The 22,502-nt window shown below is 43.6% G+C and overlaps 1 protein-coding gene across 1 annotated transcript; it reads right to left on the bottom strand.

Moving 5' to 3' along the window:
- Positions 1 to 21,735: 21,735 nt before the first annotated feature.
- NHLH2 (nescient helix-loop-helix 2) lies at positions 21,736 to 22,185 on the bottom strand. The gene has a single exon (XM_062571816.1). It carries the CDS (start codon positions 22,183 to 22,185, stop codon positions 21,736 to 21,738), a length of 450 nt encoding a protein of 149 aa, XP_062427800.1.
- Between the last annotated feature and the right edge of the window lie 317 nt (positions 22,186 to 22,502).

Below are 22,502 nucleotides of genomic sequence, written 5' to 3'. Positions count from 1 at the left end.
TAATTTAGTCTTTATGCTAGTTTGGACTTTGCCTGATTACCAGCTGAGCCTGATTACACAGGCCTGTGTGTTCCCTTCTGGGAAATCGGACAGACAGCACTGAAGGCTGCTGCTCCTGTGACCAGTGCTGCTAGTGCCGAGCCCTCTTCTTTCATTCTGGGTTACAAGCTGGGCTGCTCACTCTCCCCACTGGCCTCCCTTTGCACCTACCATCCAGTACTGAAGGACCAGGGTTTTCCCAAGGACCCTAAATTGCATTCACTTGCAAGGCTTAAATGAAAATGCATGGAGCCAGCTGCTGGGGAGCAGCACTCTTGTGACTTCTGGTGACATGGGGCTGGACCCTGGAGCAAGGATTGATATGGAGCTTGCTTTCAGCTGGCCATCATAACCCACCTCAGTTTCCCTTCTCTGCTCCGTATCTTGGTGCCTAAGCCCCAGTGTGCTGCCAGTTCATGCCGTAGCAATGCTCTGTGCCTTGGTTTCCCATGTAACCAGGAGCAAGGGCTAGCTTTCAAGTACAAACTGGTTAAAGCTGCAAACCCATCCAAGCTAAAGGTCTCAGCATCAACTCCTTCATTGACAGCAGAGTGAGTGGCAGGTTGGTAGATACAATGGGAACTGGCTGCAGCTAGCAATTGCAGTGAAGCAGGCATCCTATCCCCTTCTGTCAGGAGGGAATTGTCCCTTAAGAACACTTGGATCACACAGACACAAGATTCAGATCTACCTCCATATTGGCCGCTCTCCAGAGTCCAGATGAAGGGAAGTTTTGGCTTTGGGCTTGTGTAATTATTCCAAAGCTAATTAACATATTATGCTTTACTTGTTGTCTCCAGCCCCTTTGTATTAGCTGTGATCCAAGTTTAAACACTGTACATAAGCTCAGAATGGTTGTGGTTTCATATTCACTTGGATGAGAATTGTGAAGGGAGGAAGAGATGTGAGGGGATGGAGGAAAATAATGCAAAAGTAGGACTGATTTAAGAGCATCCTTGCATAGCTGAGATATTTCTGGAGCAGCTTCTGTTGGACAGAGAAGTTATCACAACTTGTAAAGCTGAATGAAAGCACTTGACCTTTGACTTGAACTGAGACCTCTGGCTACTGATCCCAGGAAAACTTAGGGGAGCTCTAGGAGCGAGAGCAGTCAAATTCTGCCTGCAGCAGGCTCTGGTCCGTGAATGGCTCAGTCTCTTTTCAAGAGCTGTCATATTGAGCACTCCCTCCAGCCTCTCAATTCAGTCTCCCTTGCTTGTGGGGAGGCCTCTGGGCTGTGTGCGCACAGTTAAACCCAGGTCAGAGTCAGCTCTCAAGATCAGCTTTGTCTTCCAAGTGCACTGTTTTAGGCAGTGTGCTCAGGCCCAAACTCTGAAGCTTTCTGGGGCGAAGTAGCACAGAGTAGTGACACTGCTCATTGAGATCACAGAAATGCTGATTGGTAGGGATTTCTGGAAATCACATTGCTCATCCTCTGCTCAAAGTAGGTCTATCACCAACACTAGATTATGTTGCTGTGGCTTTGTGTGGCCAGGTGTTAAAACTCTTCAAGGATAGAGTGTACACCCCTCCCTGGGTCCCTGCTGTGGTGCTGTATCACCCTTGCAGTGATTTTTTTTTCCTAAAATTCAAACCAAACCTGTGACAATGGCATTTTTGCAATGAGGCACACTGCTGGCTCACATTCTACTTGGCCTCCGCTGTAACCCTTGGTCTTTTTCAACAGACACTGCTGCATGTGTGTCAATGGGTACATCTACACTGAAAAATTGAAGAGGCCCAGGGAGTGCTCTCTGGCTCTGAAGCCTAGTGGTTTTGATGGGTCTCCCACATGCTAGCTGGCATTTGGTCCCCTGAGCCCTTTTGTTGATGGTGCCCAAAGTGTTTGTTTTCTGTTCAAAGTGTCTGAAACGATGTGAGAGCAGGCTTGCTGGAGGGGTATATCCAGGGGCTGACAGCTGCTGACCCAAGCAAGTGTCAAATGATGGAGCTCAAGGAGCTGTGGCTGCCTAGTTGCACTGGGACATAGCCTGGCATGGGCTAATTTATCCTGTGGTGCTGCAAGCTCAGATGGCACAGCATTGTCCATGTGTCTTCAGGCAGATCAGTGCTCTCCCTTCCTACTGCGAGTTACTGAGCATTGGTACGAAAAAGACTCTCTTGCACATAATGGAGCAGAACATTAAATGCAATTATATGACAATTTTATTGGTGTCTTTTCAGCATCCTGTTTTCAAGCCTGGCTAGTAGCAGCTGCACAGCAAAAAGGTGTGGGTATGAGGAAAAGGATCACTTTGTACTTATGTAGCTTACCTTTATAGCTTAGGAACATCTTAGAAATACCAACAGTGAGGAGCTTGATCAGTCTGCCTATGAAGCAACAGAATTAAATCAGGACAACTCACAGCCCAAGCAGTTTGCTCTCTTTGCAGTTGCACCATGAACTGCTTTTGATTGTACATCAGTTTTTTTCCCCCACAGGTAACTTAAAAATGGAACATCTCCAAGCTATTGAAATGCTCTGTTTCAATATTTCATTTTTCAAGCAGCTTGTCATGAGGGATATTTTTTTGAGGTGAAAGAAAAAATATTTTCATTGATCTAAAGCTCATTTCTTTGCAAAGGTTTTTGTTACATGCTAAATTTCAAATTCCAAGCTGCCTCTCTGGTATGGAATGAAGGCAAAGATGAAAATGGTAGAATTTCCTCATGCAAAACTCCAGTACTGTTAGACTTCAACTGAGCTTTGATCACTTTCTAACTGCTAGGTTTTGACTCTGTTTGTTCGTGTGTTGAATTTTCTTCTCTGGTATTTTTGTCTTGTAATTGATAATCTTGTAATTTGTAATCTTGCAATATTCTCTTGTAATTTTCTCCTCTTGTAACTAGGCAATGTTCTAGTTAAGACTACTATAATCTCTTACTGAAAAGAGTGAAAGCTACATAAATGTATCATGTTTGCCTAGCCTAAACTTCAAATGTTTTGCTTTAAAAAGCTTGAGGCCTGCATCCCTTGGTTGATTGACTAGGTTTTTAAGAGGAAGGACTTTTGTGATTTGCCGTGCAGAGGTGCTAATGTGTGAAGCATCAAGATAGCAATACCTATGAAGTTCTTACAGGCTGCTGGAAACAGTGGTTGATAGTTTGTTTTCTTCTAATCATTGCCTATCTAATGTGATGTGCAATTAAAGCCTATGTTCATTGCCTTTAATGTGTGGCCCGTCCTTAGGGGAAATGTTGCTAACCACAAGTGTTAGTGAAGCACTCAGCTCTCCTTTATGTGAGGCTTGGGATACCCAGGATAATAGGAAACCCTCACACTGTGTCCTGTGCAGGGACCCATGAGTGGCTCTGCCTGGAGCTGAAGGCACAGCTAGCCAGTTGGACCTGGCTCCTGCAGCTTCCCTTGTGCCTAGGCACTGCACTCCTGGTTGCTGGGGACCTTTTTAGCTCTTAGCTTAGCCTAGACCCCCAACCAGCCTCCAGTATTCACACAGTGCAGTCACAGTCGTGGGCTGGGAGAGCTGAGAAGTGTGCTGCGGAGGTAGCCAGGGGGTTCTGCTGGACCTAGTTTTGTATCAAGTGATGTTTCCCAGCTCTGACTCCTTTCACCATGCTACTTGTGCTGCTTTCATTGACAGTAGTCTGAAGAGGTCTGTGAGGGGCCTGCTTGCTGTGTGTTTGGGCCCATCAAGGTTCATTAGCTGTGCTCTTCACCATACTGAATTGATTGTGTTGTTTCTGGACACAAGCTGTGCTTTGGCTAATAAGACCATTTGGGCCTGAGGTAGCTTGTTGTGGGGCTAATGCTGGGGCCTCTACATTGATAATATAGTTCCTGCATAACCTGGATCAACCACCTACAAAGCAGCCTGTAAGCCCTTAGCTGACTCCATGGAAGTCCATGGTTTGATAGCAGGGGGCCTACATTTGGGTTGTGTCCCTGCTGCTCTTATTTGTGCAAACTGGGTAACTGTGCATGGAAAAAGTAGACACAGGATACCTTGCCACCTGCTCATCTGCTGATAATAACAGGAAGTGCATGTATGAGTGCAATGATGTACAAAGGTGAGCAACTGTGAAAATCTGTCTCTGCTTACCCAGAGAGCACATGAGAACTGGTGAGCAGAGCTACTAATGCTTTTCTGCCTTGCTCCCCTGTGATCTTCCTGCAGACAATCCTGCAGGGAGAACCATTTCATATTCTGTTCTGAGTTCCCTACAATAAGAATACCTGGGGGAAAAAAATGACAACTCTCTTTTCTTGAGCCTACATGTCAAATGCCTGGGGCTGTGATGAAATATAGATCTACCTGATGCTGGACATAATACATAGGAGTTTCCTTATATACTGGAGGAAAGAGTTTCCAGCTTACAGGAGCATACTGCGTCTGGAGGAAAGCCGCTCTCTCATTTCACTCACCTTTTTACTTGACAACTAAATAAAGATATGATATTCATTAGGGTATAGTGAGGTGCTTGAGGACATATGATCAAATACAAAGATCAGACAGGAGCTTTAATTAAGGAGCCTAACCCTCTGGGAAGTTCGTTCCTGATTCTGCTCATTTTAGCCGGTTCTGTTTCAGAGCTGCCAAGTGCCAGTCATGTTTCTGATCTGAGGAGTCGCTGTGAGGCAGCTGTGAAAGTCTGGCGTGCTTTCCCTTCAGGTCTGAGCCCATTAGAGTTGGGAAGGCCAGGTGAGCACAGATGGAGCCAGAAACTGACCCTGAGAGGAAGAAGGAGGTGATGAGACCTCCTTCCACACAAATATACTCAGAGTTGGTAGAAAAATCTTCCTGTGCTGAAGTGGAGGATGAGAAGGGAAGCAGGAGGAGAATGTGCCTTGAACAGCTTGCTGTGCTCAGGCAGAGAGCCGTTCTGTGGTGGCCGCAAGCATTATCTGAACCTGACACATGCAGGCAGTATGGCGGCTTAATGAGTCACCATGTGTCAGCCGAGGCACGACAGCCATCTGTGACACCCTCAAACTCATGATAGATGGGTGGCATGCAGTGAAAGCACTCGGTAACCTACCTTGCCCTCTTTCTTTGCAGGCCAAGCCAGTCCAAGGGGCTTTGCTTTTGTCACGAGCCTGGAACACGTTTGTTGGTGATCAGCTGCGAGGCCACAGAGCTTGAAGCTGGGAGCTTGGGGCCACCTGGCATCCTCTGAAGCGAGGAAGTCAGCCTTGCTGTAAAGGCAGTATTTCCCCATGTGCAGGCCACAGCTCCCCCAAGGCACCCACTGCCGCAGCAGACGTGGAGGCCAGCAACTGTGCATGAATCAAAAAAGAATCAGGTATTTGTACAAGTGGCACTCCGAGAACTCCTTCAGTAAAAAGTTAAAAATACATAAGGGGCAGGATGGAGATAGTAGTCTGCTTTCAAGTATTTTGGCCTATTCTGGCCACACTGTTCATGAAGACACTTTCTCTAAGAAGCATGTTGTTCGCTAAAGGCTGACTGCAGGATTTTGAGCACCTTTTTGAAAGAAGAGGTCTTGGACATTGGCAGGAGACTGGTCTAGAAGAACCTCATCCCTGGTCTGACGTTTCACCCTGAAACCTCTTGAAGTAGCTTACATCAGACCAGAATGCAGCAAATCCTCTCAGTTATGTTTTAGGCTGATTCAATGACAATCTTTCTTTTGAAAGCAACTGAAGGTTACTTTTTAAAAGATGCAACTGAATAAAAAAAGAAATGACCTGTGAGGGCCTTTCTAAATTATTTTTTTTTAATTAGTTGGTGAGGAGTCATCCTTGGTAAATGCCTTGTAGCTGGCTAGATGTGAGTCTTCTGTCTGTCTTTGTGTGCGGTACATATGGTCTCGGTAGATGTGTATGGAGTGGAAGCAGTCCTGTTCTGTAGGTCCCCTGTGCTCAGGTTTGTGTTTGTGTACTGGGAGAGTTAATGAGAACAGACTGCCTTTCTTTCCCTTCGTTCCTCAATCCCATCTGTTCAAACAAAAGGCTGAAAGGGAGAGAGAGCTGAGACCCTGCTGGTCAAGAGGGGATGGATAATAACACATATCCTTGGGCTACATTTCAGCACATGCAACCCTTTCAAGCTGTGCTAAAGCTTTTATTCAGGCAAGAGAAAGAACAACCAATATAGAATAAGTTTTTTTTTTTCCTTTTTTTAAAAAGGAAGCTATATCAGGCCTGAAGGATGTTACATTCCATTCTATCCCTATAACATTTTTAAAGCTGATTATCAAAAAGGAGTCTAAAACTGCATTGATTATATTTGTGTGTTTATAGACAGAGCACAATGCTGGGGCAGAGCAAGTGACATATGCAGAGGGGCCAGGAATGGCTTAGAAAGTCAATTTTCACTGTGTTTGCACATGGTAACAGTTCCAGATTCACGTAATTAACTATACATCAAAAGCGTGTGAAGGAAGATATATTCCTCTCCACCTTGGGGATTTGATAGATACTTTGCAATTCATGGTTAACCCCCCCATACCACCATTCACATATTTATCATTATGGTCATGCCAAACAACTCATCTGAAGATCAAAACGGCTTTCTCTGGGACTGTTATGGCGAGAGCAGTAAGAGAGATGGCACCTCGCGTTCCCAAGTGGATATAGAGGTGCTGAGAGGGAGGTAGTGCTGGATGGCTGTGCCAGCAGCTCCAGACAAGCTGTAATGGTTTACAGGAGAAAAATGGTCTCAAATGCCATTAGTTTAATGCTTCATAATGTCATTGTATCTGTTTTAAATGCAATCACAGAGCTCAGGGGACACCCAAGACTAAAATAAAAAGGAGGAAAAGGGTTTCCAGAAATGGAACGATGGAAAGGGAGACAGGAGGTTCTTTGGAGAGTGAAGAAATGAGATTCACTAATTCTTTTTCATTGAATAGGTAGTACACAAGTAATCGATGTTGGATAGTGAAAGGGATATTCACCACAAAAAAATGATAGCACCTTGACTGCAATAAAAACAGTAAAGTAGTAGAATTGATCTTGGGGAGGAGAAAAGAGAGATTTGCAAAACACAAGATCTGATCCTGGCCAAAAATTTTCAGAAATGGTTATTTCAAGCTAGACTTCTAATGTGATCTTAGTGGCTCTGCTTCATTTCTGGAAGTGTTGCACAACAGATCCCACCAAAGGGGCCCATCAGCCCTTAGAAATCCACCAGGATTATCATCATGCATGCAGATGCCTAACTCATGAATCCTGTTTTTAAAAATCCATGCTGCAGTCAATTGAAACCCTCTCACAAACTGAAATAGAGACAGCCACAAAAAAGAAACGATCAACAATAGTGAACAAGGTAGTCAAAGCTGACCTCTCCATGTGAATAGATGTGCAAATAAAATTATTTTATTTTATATTATTAAAAAGCAATAAGTAAAAGTGGTGGTTATGCCACTGTAAGATTTAGAAATCTTTTTAACTGTCTCATATCTGGTTTCAATCACACAGGTGGAGCTGTTTCCTGGTTGATGAAATTCTCCCTTCGTTGGCATCTCAGACTCCCAGCAAAGCAGGTATATGCGCCTTTCAGATAAGAGTTGTTCAGTTCCAATGGTCATCATTTATTTTTTTCCATAGTAGAACTTAAATCAAGCCGTGGAGGTCTGTAGGATCTGGCCAGCCCTGTTCATATTCCTATCATTTTAATCCTAATAATAGGGAACAACCCAGTTTTGTGTGTGGATGCTGGGGACTAATCTAGAAGGGCAGATATGTCTGAGTATACACCTCCTCTCTACACCTGTTCTCAGAGAGGACCGATCTAATATGTCAAGTGCACAGTATGCCTGCTCTTGTCTATTATTCAAAAGCAAACTGAGAGAGCCTAGGCTAACTCTGTGCACTACTGATATATTAGAACGATGCGTCTCTGCTGGATTCATCTATCAAGCAACCGCAAAAGGTGATTTCTAGGGATTAATGTTCTGTTGGGTGTACGCCGAGGTTGAAAGGAGAAGGGATTGTGGCAGTAGCTGGTTCACTGAAAAGGCAGAGAAATAAATGTGACAGAAGTAGGGGTCTTAGCAATGCAGATAGATATAGATCAATAGGGGGTAGCTTTCAGCTCCTCTGTTTGCTTTCTGCAATAGCTATTTGTAGAAAACAAGAAAACACAGTTTTTGACAAAGCTTTCTACAAGGCTAATTGCATTATAGGAATTTGTTCACAGTCTCTTACAACTTAGCCAAATATAACCCTTGAAGCTGAGATTTGCTGTGGTAGATGTCTCTGGTGGTTTAGGTTAGGGGAGCTGAATTTAATCTGAAGCAGTTCAAAAACAGTTTCTCAGAATGGAGCTAGAGAAAAAGAAACAGATGTATCTGTAGTTTAAAATTGACTTGCAATGCCTCTCTTTGAGAACATCTAACGCTTCTTTAAAGCAATGACTAGAAATTTGGCTCGAAAGGGCCTCTACTGCAAGGGATATGACTTCTGTCATCTCCTGAAAAAAAATGTCCCAATCTGGCCAGATTGTGAGCCTCCAAAGAAAAATGGAGTAAATCTCATTTGCACATGCCCAAGAGAGGCTTGTCAGCTGTTAACAGCCAAGTTGTCTGCCCAGCCTTGGCATGCATGACCTACTGTGCATGACCCATTCCTATGGAGCAGATGAGTGTGCAGTCCTGAGCAGCTCTTCCTGCCCAGTTTGCTTAACTATTTGGGGTCACTTTGGTAATGGACACCACAAGAGAGAGCAAGTAGCATGGATCATAGTAATACAGGCTAGAGGCACACTTGGGAAAGTTTCTTTTCCATTTCAGCAATGGTAAAAGTGCAGTTGGACAGACTTACAGTTTCAGAAGTCACTGAGCAAGGAGAAAAGTCAATGAAGCAGATATACTTGCTGGCATGGGTGAAATAGATCTAATTCTTCATTTAATTCCTGGTGTGAAAAAAAAATAAAATAAAGGGAATATTTTTCACTGAAGATCAGCAGGGACACTTTTGGAGAGATGGTTGTGTGACCCTCAGATTTATTACCTGAACTAGATGTCCAGATCAGCAGGCTTCCAGCAGGTACTCGTTGGTGTGTATGCAACAGCCTTTCTGGGAAACATCATTTCCTTTGACTGCCATTCAGGCTGTGTTTTACATTGTAAGAACTTTCAGGAAAAATACAACCAAGACTGGTGGTGTAAAGATACTTATGTCTGTAGATTTGACTTCTGATGTGGGGAGAAAACAGGTAGATAGCATGACTGGTGGCTCTAAGCAACCATGGAAACAGCTGGAGTTTCCAGCTGAAGGCTGAACAAGCAAAACTGTGTATTTCTTCTGACAGAAATTATGTGCCTGAAAGAGAAGTTAACGTAGCTAGGTAGACAAGAAAAGTATGTTCAAAGGAATACATCAAAGATATTCAGAAATTGAAAAATTAAAGGGAAGAGCCAAAGGTCTTACATGCTGATCTCAGAAGACAAGTGGCATCACAGAAGCTGATGAAGCTTGTCAAATATATAGAAATAATTAATAGAAATATTAAGATTACAGTATGTAAAAACACGAAGAAAAATACCAGTCTGTGTGAAAGCACAAGGAAAAGTCAGGGACATGACTAACAGCAATCAAACTGATAAATGCTGAGGAAAGTGTTTTTTCCTTCAGGCCTGCATTTCGATGTGGCCATAGTGCAGACAACTCCTCAGCAGATCTGTGCTCTGCCAGCAGGAAGATGGCAGTAAGGTTAAAGCACTTCATATTTGCCATTCCTCTTCCTGTTATCCCAACAGAAAGAGGAGGCATTGGACACCAACTTTGCATAAGGTTTGGGGAGGCTGAAGCTAATAAGATGCTGAAGTGAAAAATCATCCCATAAAAATTCTTGGCTCATAAAAGGCATGGAAGACCTATTAAAAAAAAAGTAGTTGTCAGCAATCAAGAGGAACCCAAGAGGTGTAGGGAGGCCCTGAGCCGATATTCCTTTTCCATGCTGCATACAAGTGATCCTGGCAAGACCACTTGTACACAAGCTTCTTGGTGATTGCATGTGGGTGTGAGAGTATGAAAGGGGAGAGTCCACTCACTTAGAAAGATGAATAAAATAAACCCATTTTTTTCATTATTTCACAATTCAAAAAATTTCATTAGTTTTGTCTCATTAATTTCCTACAGATATACCAATGCGCAGCTACATCAAAAGAAAGAGCCTGTGTTGGAACAGAGGGAAATTTTGTCTTCTGCAGTAAAAATGTTATTGATTTCTTTATGTTGGTCAGAGAAAACCTGTTGTACTTTTGCCAGATAATTATTCCTGTTTTCCTGAAATGGAAAAGCACTATAATTCACTATGTAATTAATTATCTGTATTTAAGTAATTTTTGTTAGATATGATCTACCTGACAACAAAATGTCTGTGCTTCCCAATCTAACAGATTGGCTGGTAAGGTACTTACTGAAGAAGGACATAGAGCCAGATTTGGATGGATGTTTAGCACTGTTAAAGCATAGAGCAGTACCATAGTAGTATGAGTTGTAACATGTTAACAGCTTGCTCAATAGGAAACTGAAAAACAAGTATGCCTGACAAAAATGCTGGAAATAAGAGTCCCTGTAGACTATAAGACGGAAAAAGAGCCAAGATAAAACAAATACCATACAATTCAGGGACCCAAGAGCTTCTATGCATATTTATGATAAGGAGCAAAGTTGCAAATAGTGGTACTACCAATATGTAAGACTGTTGACAAATATATTGTCAGACTGATGTCTACAGTGAAGAAACAAGCATCATGTTCTCGTAGTACCAGTAAAAACAAAGTGAGCTGGAATGAGGTAGCTGTCTTTCCTGTGAAGGCCTCGCACAAGGACAGCAGAACCATGATGAGATCATGGGTGTAATATGGGCACAACAAGTAGACTTACCACTGCTAAGCAGCCATCCTGTTACTCTCTCAGATGAGACCTTGAAACACTGTAGATTGGCAATATTGGACTAGCCACTCCAGAGACTGACTAGATATTTCTACTTTTTGTAAGTATTGGATCAGAGTTCTGTGCTACAGGGATTTTGGTGGCCTCTGTTGTGTGACGAACCATATCTGTAATTGGCTTTTGCAACAATGAGGCAAGAACTGCTGCTGTGCAGTGTATATGGAGACTCAGGCCATACTGTACCAACAGTTGTAACTCCAGGAGTAGACATTAGTGACCTTTATCATTATCCTTGCCTTTGAGTACTTGCTGAATGGCCTAAACTCTTCCTCTCACTGAGTAATTACTGAAAGCATCTGCTCTCATAATACAGTTACCAGCAACAAACTCGGGCTAAGGCACAACTCTGGATCACAACACCCTGGGACGCTGGCCCACTTGAAAGCTGGATCCTAGTTCAGTGGATGGATCTAACTAATGCCTTGACTAGTTGGCTGCCTATAGATGGGGAAACACAATCCTGCTCTGCTCCCTTTTCTCTTCTTCAGATGTTATTATGGGAAATGGTAATCTAGAGTTCTTTGTGACTATTTTAAAATAGTAAAAGCCAATTCTTTTTTCTGCAAAGGCATGAACCAGAGTAGCTTTGTCACCTCATGGGACAGAGCAAGCACCTAACTGTGTCAGACAAGGGTTTATGTGCCTCTTACAGTGGTATGATGGTAGGTGAGACTGGTCAGCTTCAGAGAAAAGGTAGGACTGTGTGGGCTGCAAATTCTCTCACTGGATAGGTCAGGTCTCTATATGGCTGATACAGACTTTGCAATCGAAACACGTAAAGGGTAGAAAAGGGAAGCATATGTTGTCTCCTGGGAGGATGTGAGACATGGAGAAATACCAGACTGGCTGCAAGATTAAGAGATTTAGAGAAATGGATTTGCTGGTGTCAGTTAAGCCAGAAGCTGCAACTCTTAGCAAAACTCAAGGAGCCACCATGCACAGGAGGAAGCAGCCAATCTTATATAGACACTTTTCTGACTGTAATGGTGGTATAACTTTTGCTTGACAGAAATTCCCCTGCTGAACAAGCTATAGTTTTGAATGCAATTATCTTTTACAAGTTCTTGCAATCCACCTAATCATCCTTATCTTAATGTGCTTTTCCTTTCTACATTGTCACATAAAATCCATTTCCTTTCAATTTGCTTCAGATCTATCTGCCTCCAGATTACTGCAACTTGGACGCACGGTAATTAAATGCGGTTTGTCTGAGTAGAAAGGCAATGAATGCTATTACAGCTTGTTTATGCTAGCAAAGAATGCAGGTTTCTCTATGTCATCCTGCCAGCATGTCTTAACCTTACTCTAGAGGGACTGTGTTTTAGGCTACATGCAAGATTCACTGTGTATTTAGTCCTAGGGCTGTCTTTTGAGATTCTTGATTAATACTTCTTGGGATTCAAGATTCTGAGACTTCAAAATGCCTGTGCCACTGAGATCTGAGTCAACAGCTCATATTGTGCTGATTCTTACCTAGACTTTTATTTCTGCTAGAAATATTTAAGAAACCGCTAACTTGATCTGCATGGTTAAAAACATTACAAGAGGTTTTTACACTTTGGCTGAATTTCAGTCTGGTGCTAGAATTCCTGTGTGGCTAATAGGACTTGGCCCCAGCCCTGTCCTCTCATAACACTGTGTGATCTGAGAGCTTGTAAATCTGTATTCTGAGTTCTATTTCATGTAGTACTTTCAGCTTTTGGATGCTACTGAGAAGCAAGAGTCCTGGATATCTTGAAATGATACAGGGGAGGTATTGTGAGAGTCCATAGGTCAAGCATGTACTGCAAAACCACCACTGAGAGCTGCTTTAAGAGTGATTCCAGACAAGGTCAAGCAAGGAAAATTCACCTGTACAGAGCAAAGCTCAAATCTTGGGTACTATTCAAGGTGAATAAAGTAGGAAAGTCTTGCACTGATATATTTTGTACATTGTCTGAAGCTACTTCATGGGTCAAGAAATCTGGTGGTTCCTTCTCATGAAATGCTTTGATACTGATGTGCTTTCTATAGGGAGCCCTGGGCTGAGAGCCCTGGAGGAAGCAAAGGTGAGAGTACTATTCAGCAGGTTTTGTATGATACTTTCTTTGAAAGCCATGCTTTCTCTGATATAAGACTGAATTAGAGAGTGTACACTTTGAGACAATCATATGACTATAAACAGAATGGTGATTTTTGTCTTTAAAGATTATTTCTCTGGGTCTTCTTTATGTTCTGTCTCCCCATCAAGAAATCAGAGAGGATTGTCCCCAAACCACTTTTGGAAATATCACTTAGCTGAGTAACAAGACCTGGCTCATGCTAGAGATGGTCTCTGGCCACAAAGTTTAGGCCTGTCTATTTATACTGGGGTTAACTGAAAATAGCTATGTTTAGTGTCACTACAAGAGCCCTTTGAGACAGCTTTGAATACTTAAGGAGCCCCAGTGGGATGGGCTTAGAAGACAGCTCTGCAGTCCCCTCCATAGGATACTAGCAGTTCACACAGTCTCCTGTTCTCACCCCTCATCTGTCATTCACTATTTTTACTTCCCCTTCCTTTTCCCCTTCCTCACTTCTTTCTCCTTTCTGAATCTTGAATCTAAAGCACAATAAATTTTAGGTTTTAATGATTAGAATGGCTGAATCTAAACTCTCAAGTCTCTTATCAGTCCTTTTCCCCTTTGGACACTTGCAGTTGTCATCTAGGGCTAATCACTAGATTAATTTTGTTTAAGGTCACTGCAGTTGAGGTTTCCTTAGGGCAATTCAAGCAAGGTGAGAAATCATGACCCTGACTAATAGGACCCAGCTGGGAAGAATATAGTCCTATCCAAGTAAGGACTAAAAAAAATGCTAGGACAATACGGTTAGGACCAAATTCAAGGCAAGATCCCAGTCTGTATTTGGCCTTTAGCTCTACTGTAGCATAATCATCATTTTCATCCTTTTAGTTACTCTGATGACAGTCCTAAGTAACTCTGCTGATACCAGTGGAACTATTGTAGATTTATTCTTTGTGTGTCTGACACCAGACTCCAGCATTTTGGCTCTAGAGAAAAGCAAATTTGTTCTGCTTACTGCCCCAAGGAACAAGCCCTCCTCCTTCCTGATCCAGAAGATCACATTTGTATTGTCACGTTGGCCTATTGGGGACTCGCCATTCTGAGAGCTTTTGTGTCCGAAGCCAAGGAGAGTAAAGTCTGAAAGAAACAGTTGCCTGTCAAAGATTCACTTCCTTCAGATCATAAAGACGTACAAAGGAGCAGTTGCACTAAGCCAGGTGGAAAAATACATCTAGCCCAGCATCTTGGTTCAAACCGGGCCCCAAACCAGATACCTAGGGAAGACCACAATAGGGAAGAGATATATGAGAAGAAGTTAACAGCCTCCAACCATATACAGTGTGAGAACAGCCTGAGCTGGAAGCAGTTTCTCTATATTTAAAAATCCTTGATGGATTTCTTTTCTGTGAATGTGTGTCCTTGATCTTCTGTAATGTTTCCGCTTCTACAACATCTTGAGGAAGGAGTTCTGCAGCTTGATTACACATGGTGTGAAAAGCCACCTCCTTTTGTCTATTTTGAACCTGACAGCCACTAGTTTTATTTGATTACTCCCAGTATCAAATTGTATTGGAAGATACAGTCAAAACCAATCTCTTTTTACCTTTCCCTTGTTAACTGGGATACAAAGGCACTCTGTAAAATCATACCTGACTCAGTCCTTTTCACCTAGCCATTTCTTGTACAGAAGCTGCTCAGTACTTCAGATTGCTGTTGTTGCTATTCTTAGACACTTTTTCATTTTTACTGCATTCTTACTGAAAGACTGAAGGTTCAGAGCTGCATACAGTATTCAAGATATGGACTTACTTTGGTTTTATGCAAGGGCTTAATGATGCTCTACTTGTTCTCTACCTGTTCTGTTCTCTCTGCAGTGTTAATAATATCTAACATTTCATTTCCTTTTCTGATGCTGCCAAGAAGCGTGGCACAATCTATCGTAACTACAAGATCTTGCTTCTATGGTTGGCTTACAACCTGTCATTCTGTGTATGAACTCAGAAATGTTCTTCTCTGTGTTGCATAACTATCACTTCATTTAGGTTGCATTTCCTGTGCTATTTTACCAGTTTCATATAATCCTTATGCAATTTTTCATGGTTGGTCCTTGTCTTTATTATCCAAAATAACAAAGATCCAACAGGTCTGTGGCACTATTCTACTGTGGACATTTCTGGGAAAGCCTTGAAGCTGGTCTTAACTAGTTTTCTTAACTAGGCAGAAAACCCACTAATATTGGGAATACTGAGTCTGAAAATCTGAGATTTGGGGAAAATGTCTTTGAATGTCTTGTCTGCACACAGTTAGACTCTGCTTTCTTTCCCACTGTTTTTTTATTTTATTTTTCTTTTCTTTTTTTCCCCCTATGTTTGTCATGTCTGTGAACCTATGTTGGGTTCTGGCTCCGGGGGTTACAAATCTTTCTGTCACTTCCATGCACAGAAAACTTTTCAGGAAGGAGAAAGAGAGAGGACCTCTGAACGACAGTTGCTGTATGACAACACCCTTGTCTTTTGGTCCTTGAAAAAATATTCTTGAGCCAGTCTGTCCTTCTGGCCACCATTAAGGCTGTGGTGATCTCACCTCTGTAGTCTTGAATATCTAATTAATGATCCTTCCAGTTCCCTCTTTTGAACTCCCTTCTAGCCCTTGAGAAAGCTGTTACCTCTGGCTCAACAGAGCATCTTCTCCCTTTCATCCTGTACTAGCACCTCTACCCTACCCTTCCAGTCTCCCTCTTCTCTCCTAATTTCTACTTCATTTTTTTCTCAGTTTTGCTGCCTGCCTTTTCATATACTTTATTTCTCATTGCTCCATCTGCATATGTCCCATGATTTAACCATGTCTGATCTGGTTTCTGATGTTTCTTTTTACTTTTAATTCCCTGGCATTTAATGTCGCACTTTTTTTATCTCTTCTTCTTGGCCTTCTCTAAATTGTGCTCAGAGTCACTTTCTCTTCTTTAGTATCTTCTATGTTTCAACGAGGAACTCCGGGACAACTGTTACCTGTTGCTTTTGGAGTTATCCTGTGTCCTGCCACAATGAGAGCTATTACTACATGCACCAATGAGTGTGTGTGTGGGGTGGGTGGAATGTAAGAGAACTCGAGAGAGACCACATCACAGTGGAAAGGAAGAGGAATGGTGGCTGAGAGAAAGAAGCACTGTTTTTTTTTTTTTTTTGTTTGTTTGTTTGGTTTTTTTTGTTTGTTTTTTGTTTAGAAAACTCCTGAAAGAGCAGGCTGGGTGTGAGAAGAATTTAACTTCTTTGACATCACGTGCTCTTTCAGATCGAACAGGTGAAACTTTATAGATGAGAGAGAAGGTGAGAGGTGAGCTCTGTCACCCTCCTTCTGAGCTGGAGCAGGGAGCAACCCATGAGCTGTCCCAGCAGGAGCAGGATCCTGCTGCATTGAAAGGTGCAAACCAGGAACAGTGGAAGAGCAGAGCCTCTTTTTGGTTCTGTAGCTCTCACAGACTCTAAAGTACAGCGTGGCCAAAAGGAGGCCACAAGGAGCAGCTGTAGCAGGGAGTCTGGTGAGGGAGAGCATGCAGGAAGGCATGAACAGGAGAGGTGGAAAAGCAAAGAAGTGCCTGCAGAGCTGGACTAAGAGGAGCTCATGGAGAGCAGTGATAGGCAGGCTTCAAAGCGTGGGGCAGGGAACTGCATAAAAAGCCATGCTAGCTGGCCCAACTTTGTATCTGCATCTGTGTGCTGGAAGGAGGACTGGGTCAGGGCTCTGTTTCATTTTCAGCCCTAGTTATTCCAGCCCAGTGACTCAATTTATTTCTGTCTCCGCTCCTGACATTTCTTTCAGGTGGCTGCTGCCTGGTTTTGGGTGGGGCTGTGGGTTGGGGTGACTCATGTTTTCAAGCTCTTATCGGCATCAGTATGATGTTCTGCTTTTCTTTTCTGTCATATGGCATCCTGATTCCCTCCCCTTCTTTCCCTCCCTCCACCATCTCCCAGAGGAGGCGACAGACGGTCCTGTAATTTGGTTCCATTCGCTCGACTGGAGCAACACCTGCCCCTCTCTCTGGGGACAGGAGGGTCTCATCCCAAACCGTGCAAGGAGCCAAAGACAAATCTGAAGCCCACATGCAAATAGAGCTCTGGATAAAACAACACAGCCATTCTGGGCAGGAAAGGCAAAATCTGTCACCAGGGGAAGAGGCAGGAAAAACAAAAATCGCCTCTGAAGTAATAAATAAGAAGAGCCAGGAGATCGCCTTTTCCTTTTGGGTTGGTTACTATTGTGGTTATCGATTTGTCCCACCCTGGAGAATCAGCTGAGAGTACTGAAAAATAATGACTGATATTAGGATGTATTTATTCACTCTAAAAGGACTAGGTTAATTAGGTTATTAGATGGCTAGATTCATGAAGAGATAGATAGAATGTCTCTGGTATTTTTTCATGGATATAGTGGAAAAGATCCATTTCTTTGTTGAATTTCATATACAACATCCTCTTCACCTCCCCATCCCCCTGTTCTCTCTCCCCCTCTCCCCTTCTCCCTCTCCCTCCCTCCCTCCCTTCCTCTCTCTCTTTCTCTCTCTCTCTCTCTCTCTCACACACACACTCTCTACTAGAAATGTAGCACAAATATCAAATCACGTCCAAGACACTCAGAATTTCTCTGTGCTACGTATCAGTTGCAAAATCCTTTTGAATGCTTACACACTTTTTAACACAGGCAATGAGGCAATGCTTTGTGATCAGTAAGGAGTGTGTTCCTCAATACACCTACCGTGTGCCTTGTTGGTAAGTTAGAATCATGGTCTGTGCCTAGAAAAGCTTCCTTTTGTATATGGATAATAGCAGCATGGATGCAAGCCTGTATGTTTTGGAATATTTTCTGCTCTAGCTCCTTTAATCTTTTAAGAAAGAAACAATCCCTTCTTGGCCATATAGTCCTACAGAAATCAGTACATTTATTCGTAGAAGTTATTTTTGGCTTTCTGTTTGTCCTCAGACGCTGTGTCAGGGTTGCAGCCTGTTTCTAGGGTTCAGCTGAATGCCTTAAATGCTCTGCTTCCTAATGTTATCGGTGTGAATGGGTATTGTGCCCCATGTTAGTATTTGTCCATATATATCTGTAAATGTGTCTTGATACGTCTTATCAGTTTATGTCAAAGGTGTGCTAGATATCCATAGTACTGTGATATGATAGATCTATACATTGGAAGTACTTCCTTTCAGTGAATGCTGGAGATATCCATGCCACCTTTTATATACTGGATTGAGACAGTCTTAAATCACCTCCTTCAGCCTTTCCTGTGCTCTGCCTTTTCTGTCTTCAAGTTTGCTTTCCTTCATGGTTTGTATGGTGAGGTCTTCTTTAAATGAAAAAGAATAGAATCTGAATATTGGGTTTAAACACTAAAAAAGCAGGAAATATTAATGCTATGTTTCCTCCCCGCCAATTTTTTCATTGGCCAAGAATGATTGACGATGAGAATCTTCACTGAGCAATTCCAGCTTATTCCTCCTATAATGCCGTGCAAGATAATTCATTCTTATATTGAGGAGGGCACGTAGACATAAGCAAAGTAACTTTAATTGGATAATCAGAGTTTATCGCTACCTAATGCAGATTCACAAGGAGATGGAGTTAAAATTGTTTACTCATTCTTCATAAATCCAGACTTTTGAGTGCTTAGCCATGCAGCCTTTACATTGCATTAGCCTTGTAGCTTGTACTAAGACTTAGATCTTTCTTCAGGAAGAAAAAGGAGGGGGGAGTAGAATGGAGGAGCAAAACTTACATTTTGTTTTCAGCAGTCATCAGCTGCAAGATGAGAATGAGTTTCCTTCTTGATGCCAGCACCAAAAATAGAAATGGCCGAGGTAAAGTCATGGTGGTGAAAGGATATACACAAGGTGATGATAGGATGTAAGCGAGAATGGATTTGTGGGGAGAAGCGATTTTGTTCATTAGATAAACTGTTACATTTGGAAGAAAAGGATACATCTTCAGGTCAAGTGCACTAACCTTTTGCAGGTTAAACTTGAGACTTGATCCTGTCACTGCTATCAGAAGCAAAGCCCTTTCCGACTTCCCTCTAAGTGCAAACAGGCTCTCTGTTATTCCAGGGGATGGCAGGAATGGGATGACCCCGAGAATATGCTTACCTCCAAATCTGAGCTGCTTCCAGACATCTCAGCACTATGCTTTCCCACACTCACAACACATGAGGGCTCACTAACTCTGCCACAGTTCTGCACAAATCCCCTGGGTCTCCTTGGGCCCAAAAGCCCATTCCCGGAACTCTGTGCTCAAGCTTAGAGGCCCTCACTGCGTGGAGGGCACTGGACACACAGTGTAGACTTTTATAGGCAAGCGTGTCAGTGTGGAGACAGCTCTGAGATAGGAGAAACTCATCAGTTGGGTGCAGGGTCCTGGACATGGAGCTGCCATGCCTCGAGACCCAAGGCATCTCTGGGCCTTGCCAGATCCACAGCAACCTTTGCTGCATGGGACTAGCTTTAGTGTCTTTCAGCCTGTGGCCTGAGGTGTTCTCAGCAGCCCCAGAGCGTGGAGTGTGATCTGGAAAAATATTGGGATAGCATCTCCTTGTCCCACAGACAGTATGAATAGATGAAGTCCCAGCAACTGCAGTCACCAGTAGGGCAATGCAGAACAGGATCTACCCTGAAGCATGTATTCCTACATTTGAGAAGGAAATGTAGCTTAATCTTTTTACAAACTAGGTCCTCCCAAAGGTTGGTAGCACAAAGGCTTGCTGGATGCCATGATGTTGCTCAGACAATTAGCATCAAATCTGACTTAACATCTTATAGTAAATAAGAAAAGGATTTAATAAAGGAGATGGCACAAGGATGTTACTTTGCTCAGATAATAACCTTTCTGTTATCAAGTTTGTATCTGTGCCATGTTTCAAATGACAGGCTTTGACAGTGAAGTCTGATATAAAGGAGTATGTTTGAGATTTTCATACATAGGAGAAGGGTACAAGATTTTTACTTGATTTCACCAGAATTGGACCTGTCCTGAGGGAGACCAGAACTGAACTTAAACAAGAGAAAGGAAATGCAATGTACCCAGGCAGGACAAAATGTGCATATTTTCATTGTAAAGTTGGATTTATCAGAGTACAAAGTTGGATTTGTCCAAACAGGTGCTTCTGAGCATCAGATTTGATTTTAAAGCCTGAACTTTGAAATGTGCAAGTGGATGCCAGTTGTAGCAGGGAGAAAGTGAAAGCAGTGATCCTGCATCCCTCATGCATTTGGGCAGCACAGGCAGCTGAGACCAGCTGGACTAGTGGAACTGTACTGGAGGGACTGCAATCTTGCATTAGGAAGAAACACGTAACCTGTTGAAGCTTTGCCACACATGACTTCAGAGGGCTTTAGAATTCTTATTTATAATCCAGACTACACATTCTGCCTAATCTCCATTTTATAGAAAGACCAACAGGGAAAAATAATTAGGAAAAACAGCTTTTATTTGATACTTTTATTTATATGCAAAACAGCTCACCATTCATGAGAGATATGAAAAACGCATCAGATAGAAACCAGATTTATCTATTTTCACTACAAAATATTGCATTATATAAAGCAACAGAGACACACAAAAAAACCCTGAAAAAGACTAAAATCTTTGGATAGCAGATGTGTTTTTTTCTTTCTCTTTCATCCCTAAAATGCGCTTCTTGTTTTAAGAGATTCACAGCGAAGAACATGAAACATTTTCAGGTTATAGATTTTTTTTTTTTTTGGTTGTCACAAAGGAAAGCAGTCCTGGATTTATTTCTTTTTCTTTCTTTTTCTTTTTTCTTTTTTTTTTTTTTTTTTTTTTAGGAAAAATGTAATTTCCTAAAAATATACCACACATACACACCCACGCTCACCCCCACACACATACATATATACACATACACACATATACACCCACAAAGAAACTACTTCCCTTATAAACGGTTTGCAAAGTACTTTTCAGACATAACTGTAGATCAGAATAACAACAGGTTTAAAAAACCTCTCCTAGTTAAGTGCTAGTGGTTGTCGATCCCACATACACACACCAAAAAAAGGGGGGGGGGGGGGGGAGAAAAGAAAAGAAAAGGAAAAAGTTCAAGAACAAACATTTTGATATATATAAAATATTCTCATAAACGGGAAGGAAGGGAAGGTTTGTCATACATAAGTGCAATATAATTGGAGGGGGAAAAAAAGAAAGAAAGAAAGAAAGAAAGGAAAAGAAAAAGAAACACTGTATTGATCCCAACAAACACTTACAAAGTTAAACATAAAAATCCACAGGAGAAAGTGTAAACACTCGACTATAGAAACCAATTGGCACAAAGTATCCAAAGTAAAATTGCCACCACTCTGAAAAATAAATAAGTTTTGAAAAAAATAAATCGTCTACTCCTTCTACCATAAATAAAAAATAGTTATTTGTAACTGCACCCATGGGTCACACGTTTAAGGTCACAAGTAGATGTTTTTGGATATATATAAAGGGGCACTTGACAGCCTGAAGAAACAATCCGATTTTACATTTCTCTGCTAAAAGAAACGGGCTCTCTACGCTTGTGCGGCTACAATGCAATCGCGTCGGAAAACGACTTGTGAAAGACACCGCCCTGCCGGAGAGGCCGACCTTCCGCCGGGCCCCGCGGCCGAGCCGGGCCGGGCCGGGCCCCGCGCTGCGCCGCGCTCCCGGGGCTCCGTGCTCCGCCGGGCCCGCGGCCGCGCCGCGCGGGAGGGGGCCCCGGGCGGGTGCGCGGCGCTAGACGTCCAGCACGTGGTTGAGATAGGAGATGTAGCAGATGGCGAGGCGCAGGATCTCGATCTTGGAGAGCTTCTTGTCGGGCGGCAGCGTGGGCAGCAGCTTGCGCAGCTCGGCGAAGGCCAGGTTGAAGGCCTCCACGCGGATCCGCTCGCGCGTGGCGTGCGCCGAGCGGTACTTGGCCGTGGCGCGCCGCCGCCGCCGCTTCTCCTCGCGGCTCAGCGGCGGCGGGTGCAGCCCGGGCCGGCCCCCGCCCCGGCCCTCCCCGCCGCCGCCGCCGCCGCCCCGGCCCTCGCTGCCGCCGCCGCCGCCGCCGCCGCCCTCGGCGGGCTCCGGGTCGGAGACGCAGCAGCTCAGCGCCTGGGCGTCCGCGCCGCCCAGGGACTCCGGGTCCGAGGGCGCCGAGGAGGGGTGGTCGGAGTCGGCAGCTTGGTCCGGGCTAAGCATCATCTTGGAGGGGGGCGGAGGAGCCTTCCCGGGACAGAAGCACAGAGAGCGGGTCAGCGCCAGGCGGCCACCCGTGGGCGTGTGCGTGGGTGTGGGTCCTGCCCCGGCCCTCCCCGCCGCCGGTGGCCGCCGCTGCCCCGGCGGGAGGCAAAGCCCGGCAGCACGGCCCGGGCTACGGCAGCAGCAAGGCAGCCCGCTGTGTCTTCGGAGGCAGCGGTTACTAATGAGAGCAGCAGCGAGAATAAATTATGCCCCATAATTTACCATCCCATTTCTAGAGCTCGTCGACAGCTTCAACGGAATATACACCCTCCCGTCAC

This window comes from Rhea pennata, chromosome 1 (assembly GCF_028389875.1).
Source record: "Rhea pennata isolate bPtePen1 chromosome 1, bPtePen1.pri, whole genome shotgun sequence".
In the NCBI taxonomy this organism is placed as follows: domain Eukaryota; kingdom Metazoa; phylum Chordata; class Aves; order Rheiformes; family Rheidae; genus Rhea; species Rhea pennata.
Note: the sequence above shows the minus strand (reverse complement) of the source record. Positions and strands in the feature narration are given on the sequence as shown.

Bases quoted from the DNA above. Each gene is read 5' to 3' on its own strand.
- NHLH2 (XM_062571816.1), bottom strand. From the start codon at position 22,185: ATGATGCTTAGCCCGGACCAAGCTGCCGACTCCGACCACCCCTCCTCG.